At 43.0% G+C, this 21,042-nt stretch overlaps 1 protein-coding gene across 1 annotated transcript in view; it reads right to left on the minus strand.

The window, feature by feature from the left end:
• LOC138762471 (retinol dehydrogenase 7-like) overlaps window positions 1-16,861 on the minus strand; it is a 41,975-nt gene extending 25,114 nt beyond the window's left edge. Inside the window, exon 1 of the mRNA XM_069936228.1 lies at window positions 16,716-16,861. Coding sequence (XP_069792329.1) covers window positions 16,716-16,861 — 146 coding nt within the window. The remainder of the gene's footprint in view (window positions 1-16,715) is intronic.
• Window positions 16,862-21,042: the final 4,181 nt, after the last annotated feature.

Here is a 21,042-nt window from a genome sequence, read left to right on the forward strand (position 1 = left end):
GTTCAGCAGGAATTAAGAAGTAAAACACAAAAATCTGTAGACACCGTGGTGTAAAAACACAATGCTGAAAAAATTTAGCAGGTCAAGCAGTGCCTTTTATATAGCAAAGGTAAAATACATAACCGAAGTTTCTGGCTTGAGCCCTTCATCAAGGTTCCGAACAAAAGAGTAGGGGGGAGAGGTGGTCGTAAAGACAGGAGGTGATAGGTGGCGGGGGGGTGGGGGGGGATCAGCAGCGATCAAGGGGAGGAGAGATGGCAAGGTGAAGGGAGGGGGAAGGAGGAAGAAGAACTGGAAAGGGGAAGAGAAGGAGGGAGGCAGAAGTGGAGAGCAGGTTAGCAGAAATCAGAGAAGATGCTATTAATGCCATCTGGCTGGAGAGTGCCCAGATGGAAAATCAGGTGTTGTTCCTCCAATTTCCAGGTGGTCTTGGTGGAACAGTACATAAGACCATGAACTGACATGTGAGTGTGGGAGTGTGACACAGAACTGAAATGTTTGGCTACCAGGAGGTCTCTGTCACTAGTGCAGATGGAGCAAAGTGCTCAGTGAAGCGATCTCCCAATCTGTGCCCAGTCTCTAGATAGTAGTAAACTGCTCCTCCTTTGAGAGAGTCTGTCCAATTCTCCTTTCTATTGAAAAATCCAGTGATTCTTTTGGATTTTCTATCAATTTTAAAGATTTTTTTTCTCTTAAAATATATTACCAAAGATGGCAAATGTAAAGGGATACTGTTAAAAGTGTTAATTACTTACAGCATACTGATACAAAGATAATGTCTTAAGCCTGTAAGGCAGGCACAATGTTCTGATTTTTAACTATTTGATACTATAGTACATAAATATTTTTCTTGGAAAATGAATTCTGGGAATCTTCTTCCTCATTAATCTCCCTATGTTTAAATGATTGCCAGAAATTACACGTGGCAAAGGTGTTTTAATGATAGTTTCACTCATGTATAACTGACGCGTCATAAGCTGTCAAAATCTCACCACCTTTAATCTGCTTGTTTCAGCTCATCTTATTTTTTAAGGGATTGCAGCCTGCACCTCATTAGCTCTTCAACCAAACAAGTAAATAAGAAATTTTGATATTTATGATTGCCATTCATCTTTCAGATGAACACAATATTTCCTGTATCAATTTGTTGCAGTTCAGTGCTAAATGATTAATTACATACCTAAAGTATACACAATTATTTAAAGAAATATTATTAAACAAGAAAGTCTGCAGACGTTGGAGTCAAATTCAAAACACAAATGTGCTGGAGAAACTCAGCAGGTCATATAGCATCCCTAGGAGGTTAAGGGTAACCAACTCTTCTGTCCTGGATCCTTTGTCAGGTATGATATTATTATTGTTTTGCCATGTTCGCTCTCTAGAAGCTAATGACGGTTTCACAGAATACCAAAGTAAACTAGAGAATAATCCTTACGTAAAGGCAAAAATGTACAGCACAACCAACTAAGTAGAGTGGAAATCATTACTTACATTATTTTGAGAAAGGTTATCTTCCATTGGGAAATAATGTATTGCAGAGTGGTATCTGTTACTGATTTCCCGGAGTGGTGCGTGTTAGCTGTAACACATACTGCCTTCAGTATAAATATACCTAAGCTTTTTTAAGTGGATCATCGCCTTTGAGCTACTTATGCAAGTTTTAGGTGCACACTCAGAAATATCCTTACATAATTGAGAAGTGATATTTTGGTATTGCCTTAGTCTGATTACAGAGGCTTGAAATGCCACAATCCCAATACATGACCTTTCAGTCTTTCATGTAAATGAGGAAACTGGAGGGAAGGTTGTGACATTGCTGGAAACAGGTGAATACAAGCAAGGCAAATCGCATTGTCGAGAATTGGAGCTGAATTCACAGCTGGCTCAGGTCCCACAGATAATATCAATACATCTGTGCACTACTGGCCAACTCTTCATTTAGTTTGATTTCAAATTTTAATATTTAATTTTTCAAATTTTTAATTTGGGGATATAGTGTGGTAGCAGGTCCTTCCAGCCCACAAGCCTGCGTCACCAGAATACCCCTATGTGGTCAATTAACTTACTGATCCCATATGTCTTTGGAACGTAGGAGGAAACTGGAACACTGCAAACACAGGGAGATCATACACATTCCTTACAGACAGCACTGGATTTGAACCCAGGAAACTGGTCGTGTAATAGCTTTGTGCTAACCACTACACTAACTGTGTTGCCCTCATAAATATGTTTATTATTTATTTTATCCTTTCATAATGATCATTTTTTATTTTCCTTTTGTGGCTTAGATGTTAAATTACACACAAATTGATTTTAGTGTGTTTTATGTAACTGGGAAGTTACAAGTAAGAATTTCATTGCTCTGTGCATTGCACTTGTGTAAATAACAATCAACCATAATTCATTCATTCCAAGTCAGTTCATTCAGACTTCAGTCTTATTGAACCTGTCCAGCAATGCATCAAGACCATGGCTGATCTTCTCATCTCCACCCCCATCCCTCAATGAATTTCAGAATCAGGTTTATTGTCATGAAGGTATGACACAGAATTTGTTGTTTTGCTATAAATTATGGATCTGTAAATACAATATTTTGTTATGAGCCCAGAGGATCCCAGAGGATCCCAAAACCCAGCAGCAATAGAAATTCACCAAGACAAATGGTTACTTAAACAAAAGTTGCTTTTAATTGCCTTTAAACATGAAAACAAGATCAAACTCAGACTTATTACTATTAACTTATTCAACCTAACTTAATAATTGTAAGCGCACGTGTATGTAATGTGTACATAACTTCAGAAAAGTTCTTTGATTCACAGTCCAATCTCTCTTCTCCACTCTTCTAAGTTCACTGGTTGCAGGAAATTCTTATTCTGTGCACAGAATTTAACATTTATGAATTTCACCAGGCTTTGGTGTTTGGAAGGTAAATGGTTACCGCTCAGGAAGGTTCATGTTGAGTATCAGAGAGAGATTTGTTGTTCGCTGGACACCCACAAAACTGATTTCTTTTAATCAGCGCATCAGAGTCTTGACGAATAAATTTGCCCCATCAGGATTTTCCAATTTTCCAGGTGATAACCTTTCTTTCAGGTCACCACAGAGTTCCTTTTTGTTTATCTTATTTCAAGTGAAACATTAGGCAGCCAGTCCTCTCCTCTTGTATGGACCACAAAGGCTTTGACCAGGCTGAACTAAGAACTCACAACTTATCTTCAAAATGGGGTTTTTCCACAAGCTTGCCAGCTTGTCCTGTTCCAGTCCCAGCTGTTGCTGCTGAATTCTCTCTCTCTCTCTCTCTCTCTCTCTCTCTCTCTCTCTCTCTCTCTCTCTCTTACTCAGAGAAAAACTTGTTTGACTCCCTCTGCTTGCAAAACCACATGACCCTCTAAGAACATCAGACAGCCTGCGGATCAGGACTTAATCCTCCGAGTTCTTCCATCTGCTGATTTTCAAAACAACAATCTATTACTGAAGTCTCTTGGGCACTCCCCAAAGCTTTTGCAAAGGCCTTCGAAGCCAGACAGTCTCGCTTGAGCAGAGCTCCAGTATTTTAAAATGAGATCTGTTTTGAAGTGTTTGCATGTGACCTGCCGCACTTTATCTCCCCAAATCATCTTGTTATGAGTTCAGAGGACCCCAAAACCCAGCAGCAATAGATATGTACCAGGACGAAGGGTAACTTAAACAAAAGTTGTTTTTAATTTTCTTTGAACATGAAAATAGAATCAAACTTTAACTTTTCTTTATTGACTCACTTAACCTACTTAACCCCCTTCTAATTCTAAGTGCAGATGTGTGGAATGAGTGTGTAAATTCAGCAAAGTTCCTTGGCTCACAGTCCAATTTCACTGGTTGCAGGCAATTCTTGTACTGTGCACAGAAGTTAACATTAATAAAGTTCACCAGGCTTTGGTGCTTAATAGGTAAATGGATACCACTCAAGAAGGTTCTTGCTGGTTTTTAGAGAGCAAGTTTTTCTTGTTCCAGGACATCCACAATTGATTCCTTTTTAATCAGTCACTCCAGTGTCTTGCTGACGAAACTTGCCCCCTTCAGTGTTCTCCAAATGATAACCTCTTTCTTTCAGGTCACCACATAGTTCCTTTCTGTTTCTCCTATTCCAAGGGAAACACCAAGGAGCCAGTCATCTCCTTTGACCAGGCCATCCTCCAAAGCTTGCCAGCTTGTCCCTCTGGAACTGATGTCTGTGTCTCTCTCCCTTCAACTCAAAGCCTGCTTTTTTTCTGCTCTCTGCCTCACAGCAGCCCCACTCCACCACGTCCTGGCCCTGGGCACCTCAGGCTGGCCTCTCTTTTGACCAGGCTGTCCTCCAAAGCTAGCCAACTTGTCCCTCTGGAACCGATGTCTGTGTCTCTCCTCTCTCCTCTCTTTCTCTCACTTACGTCTTGCTATTTCATTCTTAAAGATAGCTTCAAGAATTTTCCAAATCATTGATGTTCCATTTGCTGTCTTGCTGAACATGTCCAGTGTCCAGAGAATTTTGCTATGTTACCACAACGACACCTCTTATAAAACCCTCCATTTATTTCAGTACCCTGGGGTATATTCTACCAGGAACAGGGGGCTTTAGGCCCACTAGTTTGCCTAGCACTACCTCTCTAGTGAGACTCTCTCTTCCTATTGCCTCCTTAACATCAATTTCCCACATTTTCACCAGGCACAAAACAGTTGTTCAGAGCTGTGGCCATTTCTGCATTATCTATTATTAATTTGACCTTCTCATTTTTTATGGGCCCCATGTTTACTTTAGCCACCTTTTTCATTTTATATTATAGTATTTTATTTCTTTTGTGACAGAGTATTTTGAAGTGGGCTTGAGAGGAATTGTTAGACCAGGTTGCACGCACACATTTCAGAACACAGAATATTTGCAGGACTTTTGCAGAGTGCTTTTTGCAGAAAGAGCAACCAAAGTGCAGAATCCAGCTGGCCTGGGAGAGTATGTGATCTTTGCAGGCAGACTCAGAACAGCTTTGGCTCTCAGAGAGGGAGGGAGTGAGAGAGAAGGAGTAACAGAAATCAGTTCCAGTGGGATAAGCTGGCAAACTTCGGAAGGCTGCCTGGTCAAAGGAGAAGACTGGTGGTCTGAAAGGTGACCTGAAAGAAAGAGGATCATCTGGAGAACCCTGAAGGGGCAAGTTTCATCAGCAAGACTGATTGTGAAGGAATCAGTTACGGATGTCCTGGAAAAGGAATCCCTCTCTCCGAAAACCAGCAAGAACCCTCCTGAGTGGTAATCATTTGCCTGTTAAGCACCAAAGACTGGTGAACTTTGTTAATGCTAACTTCTGTGCACAGTACAAGAATTGCCTGCAACCCGTGAGATTGGACTGTGATCCAAAGAACTTTTCTAATCTTAAAAATATATTACACACACCTACGCTTAGTGTTAGAGGGAGGGAATTAAGTAGTTAGGTAGGTTAAGTAATAAGTTAAAGTTTAATTCTGTTTTCTTGTCCAATTAGAATTAAAAACTACTTTTGTTTAAGTAACCCTGTGTTGTGGTGCAAATCTATTGGTGCTGGTTTTTGGGGTCTTCTGGACTCCGAAACATTTTTTATATTGTATCTTCATAATCTCACTTTCCTTTATTCCTTTCTTGGGTTTCTTTTAACTGCTTTTTAAAGTTTTCTCAATTTGCTCATTTCCCTTGAATGCATTAGCACTTAATTTAATGGCTTTGTAGCGGTGGCTACATTGCTCCTGCAATAACACACGCAACCAGACAGGTTGAGCTCAGTGAGCAGACTTGTTTATTGCAGGCTGCTGGGCGGCACTTATACTCCCAGCCTGGACCTGGCTGAGAACCGCGCTGGAGGGCGCTGACATCACCCGGGCCTCACGTGGCCCCCAAGCGTGGGTTTCTGAGCCTCAAGCTGGAAGGAAGGGAAAACCCTGATGGCACCATTTTGCCCAGCATGGCTTATAAGCGGGGCCGGTTCGCCTGCCTTGTGGTGAGCCGCCACAGCTTCTTATAGTTCCTTAGTTATCCATAGCTGACTATCCCTACTCATTCTGTTTTTGTTTTTGAACTGGAATATATTTCAGTGGAGCTCTGTAAAATCGCTTTGCAAGTCCTTCACTGTTAATCAATTGTCCCACCATTTTGCCTGAGCTCCCAGTCCATGTTAGCCAACACCTCATTCATCTCATTGTAATCTCCTTTGTTTAGGAACATACTTGTTTGGATCTCAACTTCCATCTGTATTAGAAATTCAACCACACTGAGATCACTCATTCTGAGAAGATCCCTATCGACAAGATTATTCATTTTAGATATCTCAGTACATAGGACCAGGTCTAAGATTTTGTAACATGCTGTTGTAAGTTTTGAAATATGCTGTTCAAAAAAACCCAACCATGGATACTTTCTATGAACTCATCCAACATTGTCCCTCACTGTTGTGTCTCTGTGTTACTTGGGAGGCTTCTTAAATAACTTAGAGATGCAAGATTCAAATAACAGAAGAGAGTTTACTTACTGATGCCTTCCACCATCTCAAGAAATTGTTTACACACACTCATATACATACACCCCACAGTGGTGCACTACAGTGAAAAGGGTATATTCTTACACAGTTACAAAATAGTTCACATTATCCTGACTATATAACACTCACTATTGTCAGATTTCATCCTTAATAAAGAACACTACACCCCCTTCCTTACTTTCCTGCCCATCTGCAGCACAGAGGTTCATCTCACTAGTCAAATAGGAAATAGGTCAAAGGTCATGTCCCCTGTATCTATGAATATCCATTCCTCCCACAGCGAACAACAACCTCCCAGCCTGAAGTCAACACCTGGGCTGGCCTCTATCCCTCAAGTGTATAAAAATTAACTCTCTTTTTGGAGATACCAAGCCTGCTCCTGCCTTCAATCTGTGGGCAGCGCTGGAGGAACAATTGTGAGGTGTCTGCCGTAAGGGGTGGGGGCTCAGTCTTGGTACACACCTGGATGAATCATGCGGGTTCACCCAGTTGTAGAATTGAATTATCCTTCTGAGTAACCAAAGTCCCTGGATATTTAATTCTGAATAACATCCACCTTGCTCCCATGTTTTTGTAATGGCCAATAAATCATTCCCATTTTCATTGATTTGTGCCATAAGTTCATGAACTTTGTTTCAAATGTTACTGACATTCAGATAAGAAGCCCATGTACTCAATGACTTTTCACAATCAAGTTGCAATGTGGTCCTTGCCTCTTACATTTGATTTATCTGACTCGTACTTTTTCTTTTCTAACTTGTGCTCTGGCTCTATTTTACTTCTCTTTTATCCTTCCATACTTTCCCATTCCCAGGACAAATTAGTTTAAACCTTCCTTAACAGCAATCGCCAACACCCCTTTCGACATTGATTCCAGTCCCGCCCAGGTATAGACTGTTCTGTTTTTATTGGCTCTTCCACCCCCAGGATCAGTCTCAATGGCCCAGAAAACTGATATCATCCCTCATGCACCACTCTCATCCCTGAATTTACTATTTTTGAGGCCCTATTATTATTTTTTTCTTTTTTAAAAACATATTTTCATATAACAATCCATATACAAGCTATTAATAAAGTAAAGCAAAATAATAACATAAAATTAAAATAAATGTACAATATGACAAATTTTAAATTCTGTCCCTTATTATCAAAATGCAATTGTCTATTAAAATGATTATACATATATATCAATTAAATCTTCTTTTCTTTGGCTTGGTTTTGCGGACGAAGATTTATGGAGGGGTATGTCCATGTCTGCTGCAGGCTCGTTGGTGATTGACAAGTTCGATGCGGGACAGGCAGGCACGGTTGCAGCGGTTGCAAGGGAAAATTGGTTGGTTGGGGTTGGGTGTTGGGTTTTTCTTCCTTTGTCTTTTGTCAGTGAGGTGGGCTCTGAGGTCTTCTTCAAAGGAGGTCGCTGCCTGCCGACCTGTGAGGCGCCAAGATGCACGGTTGGAGGCGATATCAGCCCACTGGTGGTGGTCAATGTGGCAGGCACCAAGAGATTTCTTTAAGCAGTCCTTGTACCTCTTCTTTGGTGCACCTCTGTCTTGGTGGCCAGTGGAGAGCTTGCCATAGAACACGATCTTGGCAAGGCGATGGTCCTCCATTCTGGAGACGTGACCCACCCAGCGCAGTTGGGTCTTCAGCAGCATGGATTCGATGCTTGCGGACTCTGCCAGCTCGAGTACTTCGATGTTGGTGATGAAGTCATTCCAATGAATGTTGAGGATGGAGCGGAGACAGCGCTGATGGAAGCGTTCTAGGAGTCGTAGGTGATGCCGGTAGAGGACCCATGATTCGGAGCCGAACAGGAGCGTGGGTATAACAACGGCTGTGTACACACTGATCTTTGTGTGTTTCTTCAGGTGGTTGTTTTTCCAGACTCTTTTGTGTAGTTTTCCAAAGGCACAATTTGCCTTGGCGAGTCTGTTGTCTACTTCGTTGTCAATCCTTGCGTTAGATGAAATGATGCAGCCGAGGTAGGTAAACTGGTTGACCGTTTTGAGTTCTGTGTGCCCGATGGAGATGTGGGGGGGCTGGTGGTCATGGTGGGGAGCTGGCTGATGGAGGACCTCAGTTTTCTTCAGGCTGACTTCCAGGCTAAACCAACAAGGTCGGGTCAGATACAGCAATGAGCTCTCCGAACCCTTCTCCATTGACAACGGCGTGAAGCAAGGCTGTGTCCTCGCACCAACCCTCTTTACTATCTTCTTCAGCATGATGCTGAAACAAGCCATGAAAGACCTCAACAATGAAGACGGTGTTTACATCCGGTACCACATGGATGGCAGTCTCTTCAATCTGAGGTGCCTGCAAGCTCACACCAAGACACAAGAGCAAATTGTCCGTGAACTACTCTTTGCAGACGATGCCGCTTTAGTTGCCCATTCAGAGCCAGCTCTCCAGCGCATGACGTCCTGTTTTGCGGAAACTGCCAAAATGTTTAGCCTGGAAGTCAGCCTGAAGAAAACTGAGGTCCTCCATCAGCCAGCTCCCCACCATGACCACCAGCCCCCCGCATCTCCATCGGGCACACAGAACTCAAAACGGTCAACTATCAGTTAAATACTATTATAACAAATCACAATATACCTTAATAAAATCTGTAAAAAGGGATATGATCCAGGATAATCATAATTAAACCCCATAAATCTATTTATCTAAAAGAAAAACAACCCTAATACTATTCTATTCTGCCCCACCAGCCTCTGCATCCAAAGTATTTTCCTCTTCAATTCCTGCCAGCTGTAATAGGATCTCACCACCTGACACATCTTCCCCTTTCACCCTCTCCACTTTCTGTAGGGACTGAACTCCCAGGACTCCCTCTTCCACTCATCACTTCACACACCAGTCATCTGCTTGGTACCTACCCCTCTGACCATAAGAAATGCTATACTTGCACTTGCACCTCCTCCCTTACCACCTTCTGGGATCCCAAGCAATCCTTCGAAGGAATACCTTATTTGTAAATCTGTAGGATTCAGTTACTGCCTCCGGTGCTCTCGACGCAGCCTGCTCTACACTGGGGAGATGGGATGCAGACTGGAAAATTGCTTCGTTGAGCATCTTTGCTCGGTCCGCTGCAACAGTAAGAATGTCCCAGTGGCAATTTTATTTCCACACATCATTGCCACACACTGATGTGTCTGTCTGTGGTATCATATACAGCCAAGTTGAAGCCAACTGCAAATTGGAGGAAGACCGCCTTATATTATCTTTTGCAGTCTCCAAACAGATGGCATTAACATCAACCTTTAATTTCTATTAACCCCCTCTCCCCTGTGTCACTCTCTTTTCCTTTCCATCAGTCTCCTTTCCTTCAGCTCGCCACTCACTTCCATTCCTTCTTCTATGAGAGCTAACCTTTTTCACCCTCTGCCCCCTACCCATCATTTCTCAGCTTCCATCTTCCCACCTGTATCCACCTATTACCTCTTACCTGTTAGCTTGTGCTCCTTCCCCTCTCTCTTCTCCTGCCCTCCCCTTTCCCCCCCCCTCCCCCACCCACCCATATTTTCATTCAGGCATCTACTTGTTTTTCCTTATTGCTGACGAAGGACTCAGGCCTGAAACATTGGTTACCGTTGATGCCATGTGATCTCCTGAGGTTCTCCAAAACATTTGTATGTTGCATTCAGCCTTTTCTTAAAGAAGATTCAGTATTTTTTTCTTGTTTATAATTAGCCATTAATGAGTGACTGTGGCTTCAAGACTACCATCTCATTTAGTCCAGAAACCCATTGGAATAAAGCACCAAGATCTGTTGAGCTGAGTTTCTGAATCAGAGGATTTCTTAATTTACTAGGTCATTGCATTACAATCAGAAAACATTCAAATCTTTATGTATATTAGCAAAAGCTTGAGTGAGCACAGACTAATGTCTGCCCACTCTCCAATGTTACACTTAAGGTTGAGGTTAAATATATTCATGGAGTTAGATACTGTTCTTTGGGCCAGGGTCAAGGGACATGGGGAGAAAGGACATTGAATTTGAAAGATCAACCATGATCATTGAGCAGTGTCAAAAATTCAAATGCCTATTCTTGCTCCTATTATTTATGCTTCCATTTTCTATGCTCTGTAACAAAACAACTGTTTTTTTATAAGACTGAACTAATTAGTTTTTCAACTCTAAGCCTTTCTGATTCATTTCGAGCTTCCAAGCATATTGACATTGTTCATATTGTGTTAAAGGTCACCTATCAAGATATTTGCTTCTCTGATTAAGACATTTCTGTTGAGAAAGACTCCAGGTATCTCATAATTTCTGGTTTCATCACCTTTATTTTCCTTGCATTAACACACCACATTCCCATAGAATTACATCAAATTTTCTGGAGGCTTGCGTAATAAAGAACCCGATACTAGAGAGACTCAGTGAATCAGCCAGCTTACATGGAGAGAAATAGAAGGTTGGCATTTTGAGTTGGGATTCCTTCTCAAGACGTGTTGTTATAAGGTCCCAACCTGAAATGGTGACTGTCCGTTCCTCTCCTTGGATGCTGACTGACCCATTGAATCTCTGCAGCTTCACCTTGTTTGCTCATGTTTCTTGTGTCCCTGCAACAACAGACTGCTCTAACGTATTTGTTGAATCTCGGAAAACTATTTTACAATTTCTTCATGAAATATAAATATTTTAGAGGTCTACAAGATGATGAGAGGCATAGATAAGGTAGACAGCCAGCACCACTATCTGCATATAACATTCCACCCTTAGGAAGTGTTAGGTCTGCTTTGTTCATGAATGAGTGAGACAAACACCAGACTGAGTCGAAATCAGGGTTCTTTGTTCTTTATTACCGGATTGTAACACTTGCAACTAACAATGTTAGTTGGAGAATGCATTCTGCCGTTATCAGCAAAATGGTGATTTTTTATACCCTTGGATACGTGCTTAGAACATCATCATATCATTACTTGTCCAATGACTAAAACTGTTGCTATCCTTTCCCTGCTAGCTTCCTGCCTCTCAATCCATCAATGTCTCTCTTATCTTGTAAGTACAAGGATGCATTCACATCTTGTTACAGCCCTGCACAGGGTAACTCCTTACACATTCCCATCTCATGATGTTTTACCTTACAGAAGCCACATCATTCATCATCATAGTGGCTGTCCCTTGAGGTTGAACATGATGGACTTCATTCCATTGATCTATTTATGGGTTCTCAAGTGGTTTATAAGTCCAATCTTGGCTTGGAAAGATCTTTTGCATTCAGGACAGGTCGCTCCAGATCAGGGGCTTTGGTTATTGCTGCGTCTCTTTCCATTTACTTCTCTTTTCTTCTAGTTCTGCACATCTATTGGCTTCAAACATTGCTGTTCCTTCCCAGAGTTTCCTGTCCTTGGTGTTGGTTTCCCGATTATTGATATTACATTTCTTCATATTGGATTTTAAAACATCTTTGAATCTCTTCTGTTGTTCACCTCTTTTATGTTTGCTTTCTTTAAGGTGGGAGTAGATTTGTTTCGGCAGTCATTTGTCTTCCATCCGAACAACGTGACCACTCCATCTTAGTTGGTTCTTAATGACGTACGCTTCAATGTTAATTGCTTTTGTTTCATTTAGCCTGCTGACATTAGTTCTCTTATCTTCCCAGTTAATATTTAAGATGTTTCGAAGACAGCATTGATGGAACTTTTCAAGTGCCTTCAGATGTCGTCGGTATGTTGTCCAGGATTTCAATGCATACAGAAGGGTTGGGATTATCACTGCTTTGTACATTAACATTTTTGATGTCCATTCAAATGTAACGATCATAAAAGACTCATTCAGAGATGTCCAAAGATGACTTTGGATCTCTTTATTACAGTCGACATTGGAAGAGAAGTGACTCTCCAGACATCACCACTCTCGGGATCTCAGGACCACACAAGTTCTTCTACCACAGCAAGGTGACAATCGACAGAGTAGCTTGCCAGTCTCTACAAACCGTAAAATCTAAGTAATGTTATAACTGTAAAAACACATCTAAAACAATGCAAATCCAGTGGATCAATATATACATAGGTGGTTTCCATATGGTGGACAAGACATATTATAAAACTTGATGATCCCTCACTGACCAAACAGAGTTGAGGTGTTCTTGATGGAGTTGGGTGCTGTTGGAACTGCTTCCCCAGTCTGAGAGAAGAGTGAAAAGAAAGAAAATTGTCTGTGCACTGACTCATATGCCTGATTTCTCCAGCTTAGCTGGCATATGTGAGCACCTTTACCACCAATGTTTGTGAGCAGGCAGTGCAAGGTCATCCATAAGGTGCCAAAGCCCTCTCTTGGCTAGCCCATCCAATACCTTGGCTTTACATTTGGGTGCTCCCTCGGCACAGAGCAAAGATGCCTGTCACCGTGCTATCCCGTGGTGAGCCAGAGGACAGGACAGAAGGCGTGCATGCCGTAATCTCACGGGAGCGTCCTATTTTTCTGGGCTGTTGTCTATGACCAGGATGCCATTCTTGCTCACGTTCCCTTTAAACGGATGCCACATATGCCTGTGTTGGTTCTTTGTTATGATAGTCAGGAGGAGTCAGGACTGAAAGTTTTAAATAAAAGTTCCTGATGCACCCAGCCCATGAGAAATTAATTTCTGTTATTGGGGAGGACTGGAGGGACACTGTCAATATCAAGTGGTTACAAATATATGCAATATTTCCTGCTAGTGGATGATCTGCAACATTGCAATTAAAACTGAAACTACGATTTCCTGAGAATGTGCTGAGAGACTTTAGTGAAGGGTAAATAGCACAGCTCAGGGTTCAATTAAAAGAGTCCATTATAAAGGGTTCAATTTAAAGGTGCACGACAAAGGTTGTGGATGTTGCTAAACTGGAATTTCCTGTGATAATGTGCCCATGGCAACATTCTTGCCTCTTTGCTAAAATGTTTTTTGAGGAATTCATGACAACAGCTCCTTGTAGCTTAAAGGAGTTGGTGCTGATCTCTGGAATCAGTAATGGGATGCAGCCGTCTGTTTGATGAGCGTTTCATAGACCGTCACATTGAGACGAGGAACAGCTTGAAGGATAGCCTTCTCCTGTGTGGGGGTGGTGTTTTGGGAGAGCTCACAAGATAGATTGGACATGGGCCACCTGCGGTGGGAGAGGACCAGAGCGGAGACTGGTCCAGGTTGGAGTGGGCAATACATGGGAACCTTCACCCCCCTGGGGGCTTCTTCCTGCAATGTTCTCTGGAAGAGTGAGTACATCTAATCACAACCAGCGGGGTTATGTTGCTAAACAAACTTGAATGGGTGCTCCCTGCTTTGATCCCTCCTGGAGGGTAATGGCTTCCCAGATGGTTTTCCCGGTCTCAAGACTCATGAGGGGAAAAACCATCCATCTAAGGTGGGAGCATGCAGTGGTGACTAAATAGCTTGCCGCGGCACCAATCACCTTTATGCTCTGAGGGAAGTGGTATTCGCGAGTGCCCCCTTAGATACTCACGATCAGTGCCCACTCCCTAACAAACCATGTCCCCTCGACAACAGTGTGCCACTGCAGCTGACCATGCAGGTCCCATTCTAGGAGGCCAGGGAACTTGGCCCAGTCTGCAATCACCACTGTTCCCATAGGGTGGTGCCTTCATTGACTCCTTTTATTAGCCCCCCTCAAGGCTAATTGTTTATTTTTCAGACAGACTGCCCGTGGCACTTGCTTCCCAATGAGAGGTAGATATTGGATATCCCCTATCCCACAGCCATGACTAGGTGTTCACCTGGCTGCTGGTGGTATTGGTCCCCTAACTTGGTTAGCTCCTTGATGGAGTAGCCCCAGGTCTCCATTATTTCACAGTGACCACTTAGGTGCCCAGCTAAAACTTCCCTATTTTGCACGGTCAACAGGGTGCTCGTGGCAGACATGGGATTGCATGGTCAGTGGTTGGGTTTGCAAAGGCTCAGGCACACAGTGGGGATGATGTATGTTGTAGGACTCAGATTCCTCATGTTCATCACCATCCATCCAAATTTACCCATCCTCCCCACTGGACAATGGCACAGACTTTGCCTGGGTCAAGCTGCCAGTCAAACCAGTGAGCTGCTTGTTGCTCCTGTGTTCCAATCAACCTAGAAGCTGCCAAGTCACTCACACTTGGGCAGTCTGCTCTGCCTCCTGTAGTGCACAACATGATGTTGCAGGGAATCAGTCTCTCTATCTTTCTGTGCACCTTGTTTGCCAAATATCCTGAAATTTCATGTTGGTGTCTGAGGAGAGACATCATAAGTCAACGGGGCCTCCCATGACTCTCTCAGTCTCTGGAAATTCCTATTTCTCAGGAGGGAAGCCATGTGGTGCCCTGTCTTTTCTCCATTGGGGTCCAGCCTGTTGATCCAGTCGACCTGCATGTTGTGGCTTGCAACCATGCTGCCAAATGGTTGAACCCCTGACAGTCGGGGATTTTATATTCTGATCCCAGGGTTCCTTTACTACCTGTGGGTTGCTTCCTGCTACCCCCGTTGGTGAGCAAGTTCACAATAACACATGCAACCAACAGGACACCCACACATACTAGCACCATCTCCCACATAGTTAATACCCTATGTGTGACCAGCCAGAACTCTGAAGCCTGCTCACAGTGCCATTTGTTTTGTTTGGAAAGGGTCAGGTTTGGTGGGTTCACAGAGAAATGAGTCTGAACGCATATTATACTTTTTGAAATTATTGAACCAGACATTGGAAGTTTTTTCTGTACCTGGGCAAGGGGTTGTGGCCTTCTCTACATTGTTGGCTAGAAGAGCCATCTTATTCAAATGGGAAGACTCTAGGGTTCCATCTGTGATTCAATGGTTCTCTCATATTATGTCCTGTTTAAGTTTAGAAAAAATTAGTTATCATGTATTTGATTCTTGGTGAAATTTGAAGATACATGGCGACCTTTTATCTTGTAAATGTTTTTAATGTGATTAGATGTACTCACTCTTCCAGATGAGATATAGTCTTACCTTTGTCTTTTTGAATCACAGTATGAATCGAAAGCTGCAAAATAAATGTAACCCTCAGGATAAGACGCTCAGATTATTTTTTTGGTTTGTTTTTTTTTAAATAGAGTAAGTAGGTGGGTTTCATATATATAGTAGTGGCTACTACGATAGATGCTACTAAATAAAGGCAAACACACACAAAGGTAGCCAACTCAAGACTGGTTTATTGCAGACATACACAGACCTTTTATTCCCTGTCTGTTAATGAGCTCGTTAGTGAACAGCTGCTAGTCCACAGGACTAGCTGGTTAAAACTATGAGCCTTTAGCGCCCCGCGCCTTTAGGCAGGCGCCTTATCTGATCCAATCTCTGTACTTTGGCACCCAGCACTGCTAGCCCACGATGTGTCAGGTAAGTCTGTGAACTGACGGTGGTGATTCGCAATACCGCGCTGTGCACCCACTACATCATCCCCGCACCCCCCCAGAATCATCATCATAACTCAAGATGCCAAATACACTTGACTTAGGCGGACGTCCACGTCGCCTGGGTTGAGGCCACTGAACTGGTGAAGTAGGGTCTGTTTGAACGGGTTTAAGTCTGTCCATGCTGAATAGCTGCAGATGCCCTCCGATGTCTAATGTATATACCACATCATCTCCTTAATCACACGAAATGGTCCTTAATATGGTTTTAGTAATGGTGCCCCTGGAACTTGTCTTCGTACGAATACAAATTCAGTGTTTAATAGTGATTGGGGTACTGTTGCCTTGGTTTGTCATGCCAGTTGGTAGAGGATAGCAATACCCTTGCTGAGTTGTTATAGGATGTCCATGTCTGAATTGCTTGTGAACTGAATACCTTCTGGAACTATAAGGGCCGTACCATACATCAATTCTGTAGACGATGCAGACAGATCTTCTTTTGGAGCTGTTTGTACTCCTAGTAGAACCCAAGGTAGTTCATCAACCCAGTTAGGGATGGCAACTCGGCCTTCAGTGAAGATTTAAGTTGTCAATGGAAATGTTCCGCCAGGCCGTTGGACTGCAAATGGTACGCAGTAGTGTGGTGCAACTGTGTACCACAAAAACGAGCCAAGGAAGCCCATAATGCCTAAGTGAACAGTGATCCACAGTCCGAAGTTATGTGTGTAGGCACTCCAAATCTAGCAATCCAATTTAAGATGAATGCTCTAGCACATGCCTCAGTATCACTGACTGGTAATAGAATGGCTTCTGGCCAGCATTTGAAGCGGTCTACTACCATGAAAATGTACCTCATGTCCTGTGATACTGGTAATGGTCCAACCAGATCCACGTGCACATGCTCAAATCTTCTGCATATTGTCAGGAAGGCTGCAGGGATACCTTGGTGTGGTATTGAATTTTCACAGATTGGCAGGATATACGCGTTCGTGCCCATTGTGCGATGCCTTTTTTCAGCCCATGCCACATGTACTTGTTTGACATTATTTTGTCTGAAGTCCTGATGGATGGGTAGCCCAATGATACATCACAAAGGAGCTCTGGACTACCTTGATGTGGTGCCACCTGTTGAATGTCGAGTAATGGCCATTGACTATTGTTCCAGAACTGCACCCACAGCTGTTCCCGAGGCATCTGTGCTAAGCGTCAAAGCAGCTTCAGGATTTGGATGCGCAGCATTGCTACTTTGGCTAATGCCTGTTTGGCAGACATAAAGGCGGCCTCTGCCTCTGCAGTCCAGGTATCATTTTTGTTAACTATGTATGTCTAGATCCGCAGATTGTGCCACAGCCAGTTCAGCAATGTTGACTCCACCTTGAATATGGCACACACTTGATCTAGAGAGCATATCTGTGACCAGATTGTCCTTTTCCGAAATATGACGTATGTCCGTAGTAAACTCCGAAATGTAGGACAAATGTCATTGTTGTCTTGCCGACCAAGATCTGTGACTTTGCTGAAGGCAAAAATGAACGGTTTATGGTCTGTGAATATGGTGAAATGTCGACCTTCCAAGATATAATGAAAGTGCCTTATAACCAGATAAAGTACTAATAGTTCTTGATCAAAGGCACTGTACTTCATTTCTGCTGGTCTTAGATGATGACTAAAGAAGGCAAGGATCTGATAATGGCCATTGACTATTGTTCCAGAACTGCACCCACAGCTGTTCCCGAGGCATCAGTGCTAAGCGTCAAAGCAGCTTCAGGATTTGGATGCGCAAGCATTGCTGCTTTGGCTAATGCCTCTTTGGCGGACATAAGTGCTGCCTTTGCATCTGCGGTCCAGGTAATGTTTTTGTTTGGAGCAGAGATGATGTCAAACAGGGGTCGCAGGATGTCAGCAATCCCGGGAATAAATCTGTGATAAAAATTTATCATTCCCAAAAACCTCTGTAGCCCTTTGATGGTAACAGGTCTGGAGAATGTACGGATGTAGTCTACCTTGCCTGATAACAGAGATATGCCGTCTGCTGTAATTTTATGCCCTAAGAATTCTATGGTTGACCTGCCAAATTGACACTTGTCAAGGTTAATTGTCAGACCAAAGTCTTGGAGCCATTGGAAAAGGCAGGGAAACTGCAAGTGGTGATCTTGCTCATTTTGAGTTGATAAAGGATGTCATCCAAGTAAATATGCGCAAAGTCTAAATCTCTGCCCAGAGCATCCATGAGCCGCTGAAAAGTTTATGCGGCATTCTTTAAGCCAAATGGCATTCTGAGGATTTCAAAAAGACCAAACGGCGTAATAATTGCTGTCTTGGAAATAATCATTCTCATGAATAGGTATCTGATGATATCCCTAAACCAAATCAATCTTTGAAAATATGCGGCAATGATGCAGATGGGCAGTGAAATCCTATAGGTGTGGAATTGAATATCTGTCAGGTGTAGTGACATCATTAAGCCTACAGTAGTCACCACAGGGACTCCATCTGTATGTCTTCTTGGGTACCATTTGCAAAGGTTAGGCCCAAGGCTGTTTCAGCATTAGATGATACTCAATTCTTCCATTGTTTTGAATTCTGCCTTTGCTTGCCGCAATTTATCAGGCGCCCGACGACGAGACCTGGCATGGACTGGTGGGCCTGATGTGTCTATGTAATGAGACACACCAAGGGCTGTTCTTGAGGCATTGAAGTTAGGGGTGAGAATATGGGAAAATTCATTAAGTAGAGCAGTATATGCATCTTTGTGTAACATATGTACTCTGAGCTGTGAAACTCTCCCCTTGATGCACGCCAGTGGATATGTCTGAAAAGTGGTGGCGTGAACTAATTTTCTGCATTTTATGTCTACCAATAAGTCGTGGGAACATAAAAAATCTGTACCCAAAATGGTCTGAGTGACAGAAGTGAGGACACAATTCCAATGGAACGTGGTTCCACCTATTCCGATTGCGACTCGTCTAGTGCCAAAACTTGGAATGGCAGTTCCATTCGCTGCTCGTAGGGTCAAGTGGTATTTTTTATGTGTCCTTTCAATATAGGTCAGTGGGAGCAAACTAAGTTCAGCATCTGTGTCTTCAAGGAATTTGCACTTACCCACATCGTCCTGAAGATACAAGTACGACAGCTGCCGAGGCCACTACTGGCAGCCGGCTATCTCGCTTCCCGACTTCCTTTTGTAGTAGGTACATGGCTGGATGCACTTATGGGCATTTTTTCCCAGCGGTGATGGTAAAAACACTACTCTCAATGTACATCAGCACCTTCCTTTTTCTTGGATTAAACTCCAGATACAGGAGGCTGGTAGGATGTGAGAGATGCTTCTGTTGCAAAAACTGGATGTATTCGGGCAGACTCTTGTGTAGGATACGATAGAGCCTGTCAGCCTTTCGAGCCACATCATGGGGATGGCGGAAATCCATGTTACCAATGGGTATGGTGACGTGAGCTGGAAGTTTTGACAGAAATAAGGTTTTGAAAAGCAGACAATGGGAATGACCATCTGACAATCCCAGCATCTCATTCATCAGGTCTGATGGATTCTTGTCACCTAGGCCTTCCATGTTTAAAAGACCTATGCCATGCTCATGCCTAGCAAGTTCCAATGTGTCAAGAAGAAACTGGTGGAACCTGGTGTACTGGTCTTTTGCCGGAGGATGAGCAATGAATTTGCTTACTCGCGATGCAGTGGCTGCGTCCAATGTACTCATGACATGCCAAAATTTTGTGTCTTCTGCCTTATACCTCGAAGACGAAACTGGGTTTCAGCTTGAAGAAACCAAATTCGAGGCTGATGTGTCCAGAAATGAGGCAAATGAAGCCCAACTGCATTAACTGCCATGGTGGCAGCAGATGTTACTGCTGTTGAAATGTCCTCCTTTTCCATAAGGATTCAAATTTGTTAAATCTTAACTCTGGGTCACCAATTTGTAGTGGCTACTATGGTAGATGCTACTAAATAAAGGCATACACACACAAAGGTAGTCAACTCAAGATGAGTTTATTGCAGGCATGCACAGACCTTTTATTCCCTACCTGTTAATGAGCTCGTTAGTGAACAGCTGCTGGTCCACAGGACTAGCAGGTTAAAGCTATGAGCCATTAATGCTCCGCGCCTTTAGGCAGGGGCTTCATCTGATCCACTCTCTGTACTTTGGTGCCCAGCACTGCTAGCCCACAATGCGTCAGGTAAGTCTGTGAACTGACGGTGGTGGTTCTCAATACTGTGCTGTGCACCCGCTACATCATGATATTTTTGATGTCTTTTCTGTCTTCACCCAATGCAGTGGAGGGGGGACCGAATTTATACCATTTGACATTTTATCTTGATATATATACATATGTGATAGTTTTTTCTATTTTGTTCCCTTTTCTTCATTGTACTGTATTATAAAAACCAATAAAGAAGATTGAAAAAGGAAGACAAGTGTTACAATCAAAGGTAACTTTGTTAAGCACACAAGAGACAAACAGGGAAGACATCAAATGATACTTAATTACTCCACTACTAAACAGCTATATAGACATTCACGTTGGACCCAGGTTGGACTCCTGTACCAGTAGCCACCTATCTTCTATATGCTCTCGTACATGTACATACTTTACAGACAGGGACTTCCAAACACACTCCCGATTCCCTGTACCAGCGGGGGTTTGGTTCTCCACAAGCACTGATCTAACACAGTGCTTTGGCTCAACTTAAGTGTAGTGCACACGTTACCCATGCGATGTCCACAATAGTGACCTGGCATGGAGTGATGTCCTGGCTTGGGACAAGAGGCAGTGAGAGCAAATTATGATATGCACATCAATGTTTTATACAATTCTGAGCTCAAGTAATTTAAATGAGCCAATGGCAAGGTGTGCACTAATGGGTGGCCGGAGTCCAATCTTGATTAGCAGGTTATATGACTTCTGAATAAGATTCAGACGGGGAGGACACACGACGATCCGCAAACCACAATATTCCAGACAGACAGTGAAGGCAAGTGTTCCTCCACAATCCACATTTAACAGACTCCTACTATCCTGCACACAGCATCTTTCAGCTACCCCTGTCAGGAGATACAGCTTCTTCCCATGGGCAATGAGACTGTTGAATAACTGAATCAATTGTCCATATTAATCCTCCAAGACTCTACTTAATTAAACTTGATTAAACAATATTGATTT

This window comes from Narcine bancroftii, chromosome 4, assembly GCF_036971445.1.
Source record: "Narcine bancroftii isolate sNarBan1 chromosome 4, sNarBan1.hap1, whole genome shotgun sequence".
Lineage (NCBI taxonomy): Eukaryota > Metazoa > Chordata > Chondrichthyes > Torpediniformes > Narcinidae > Narcine > Narcine bancroftii.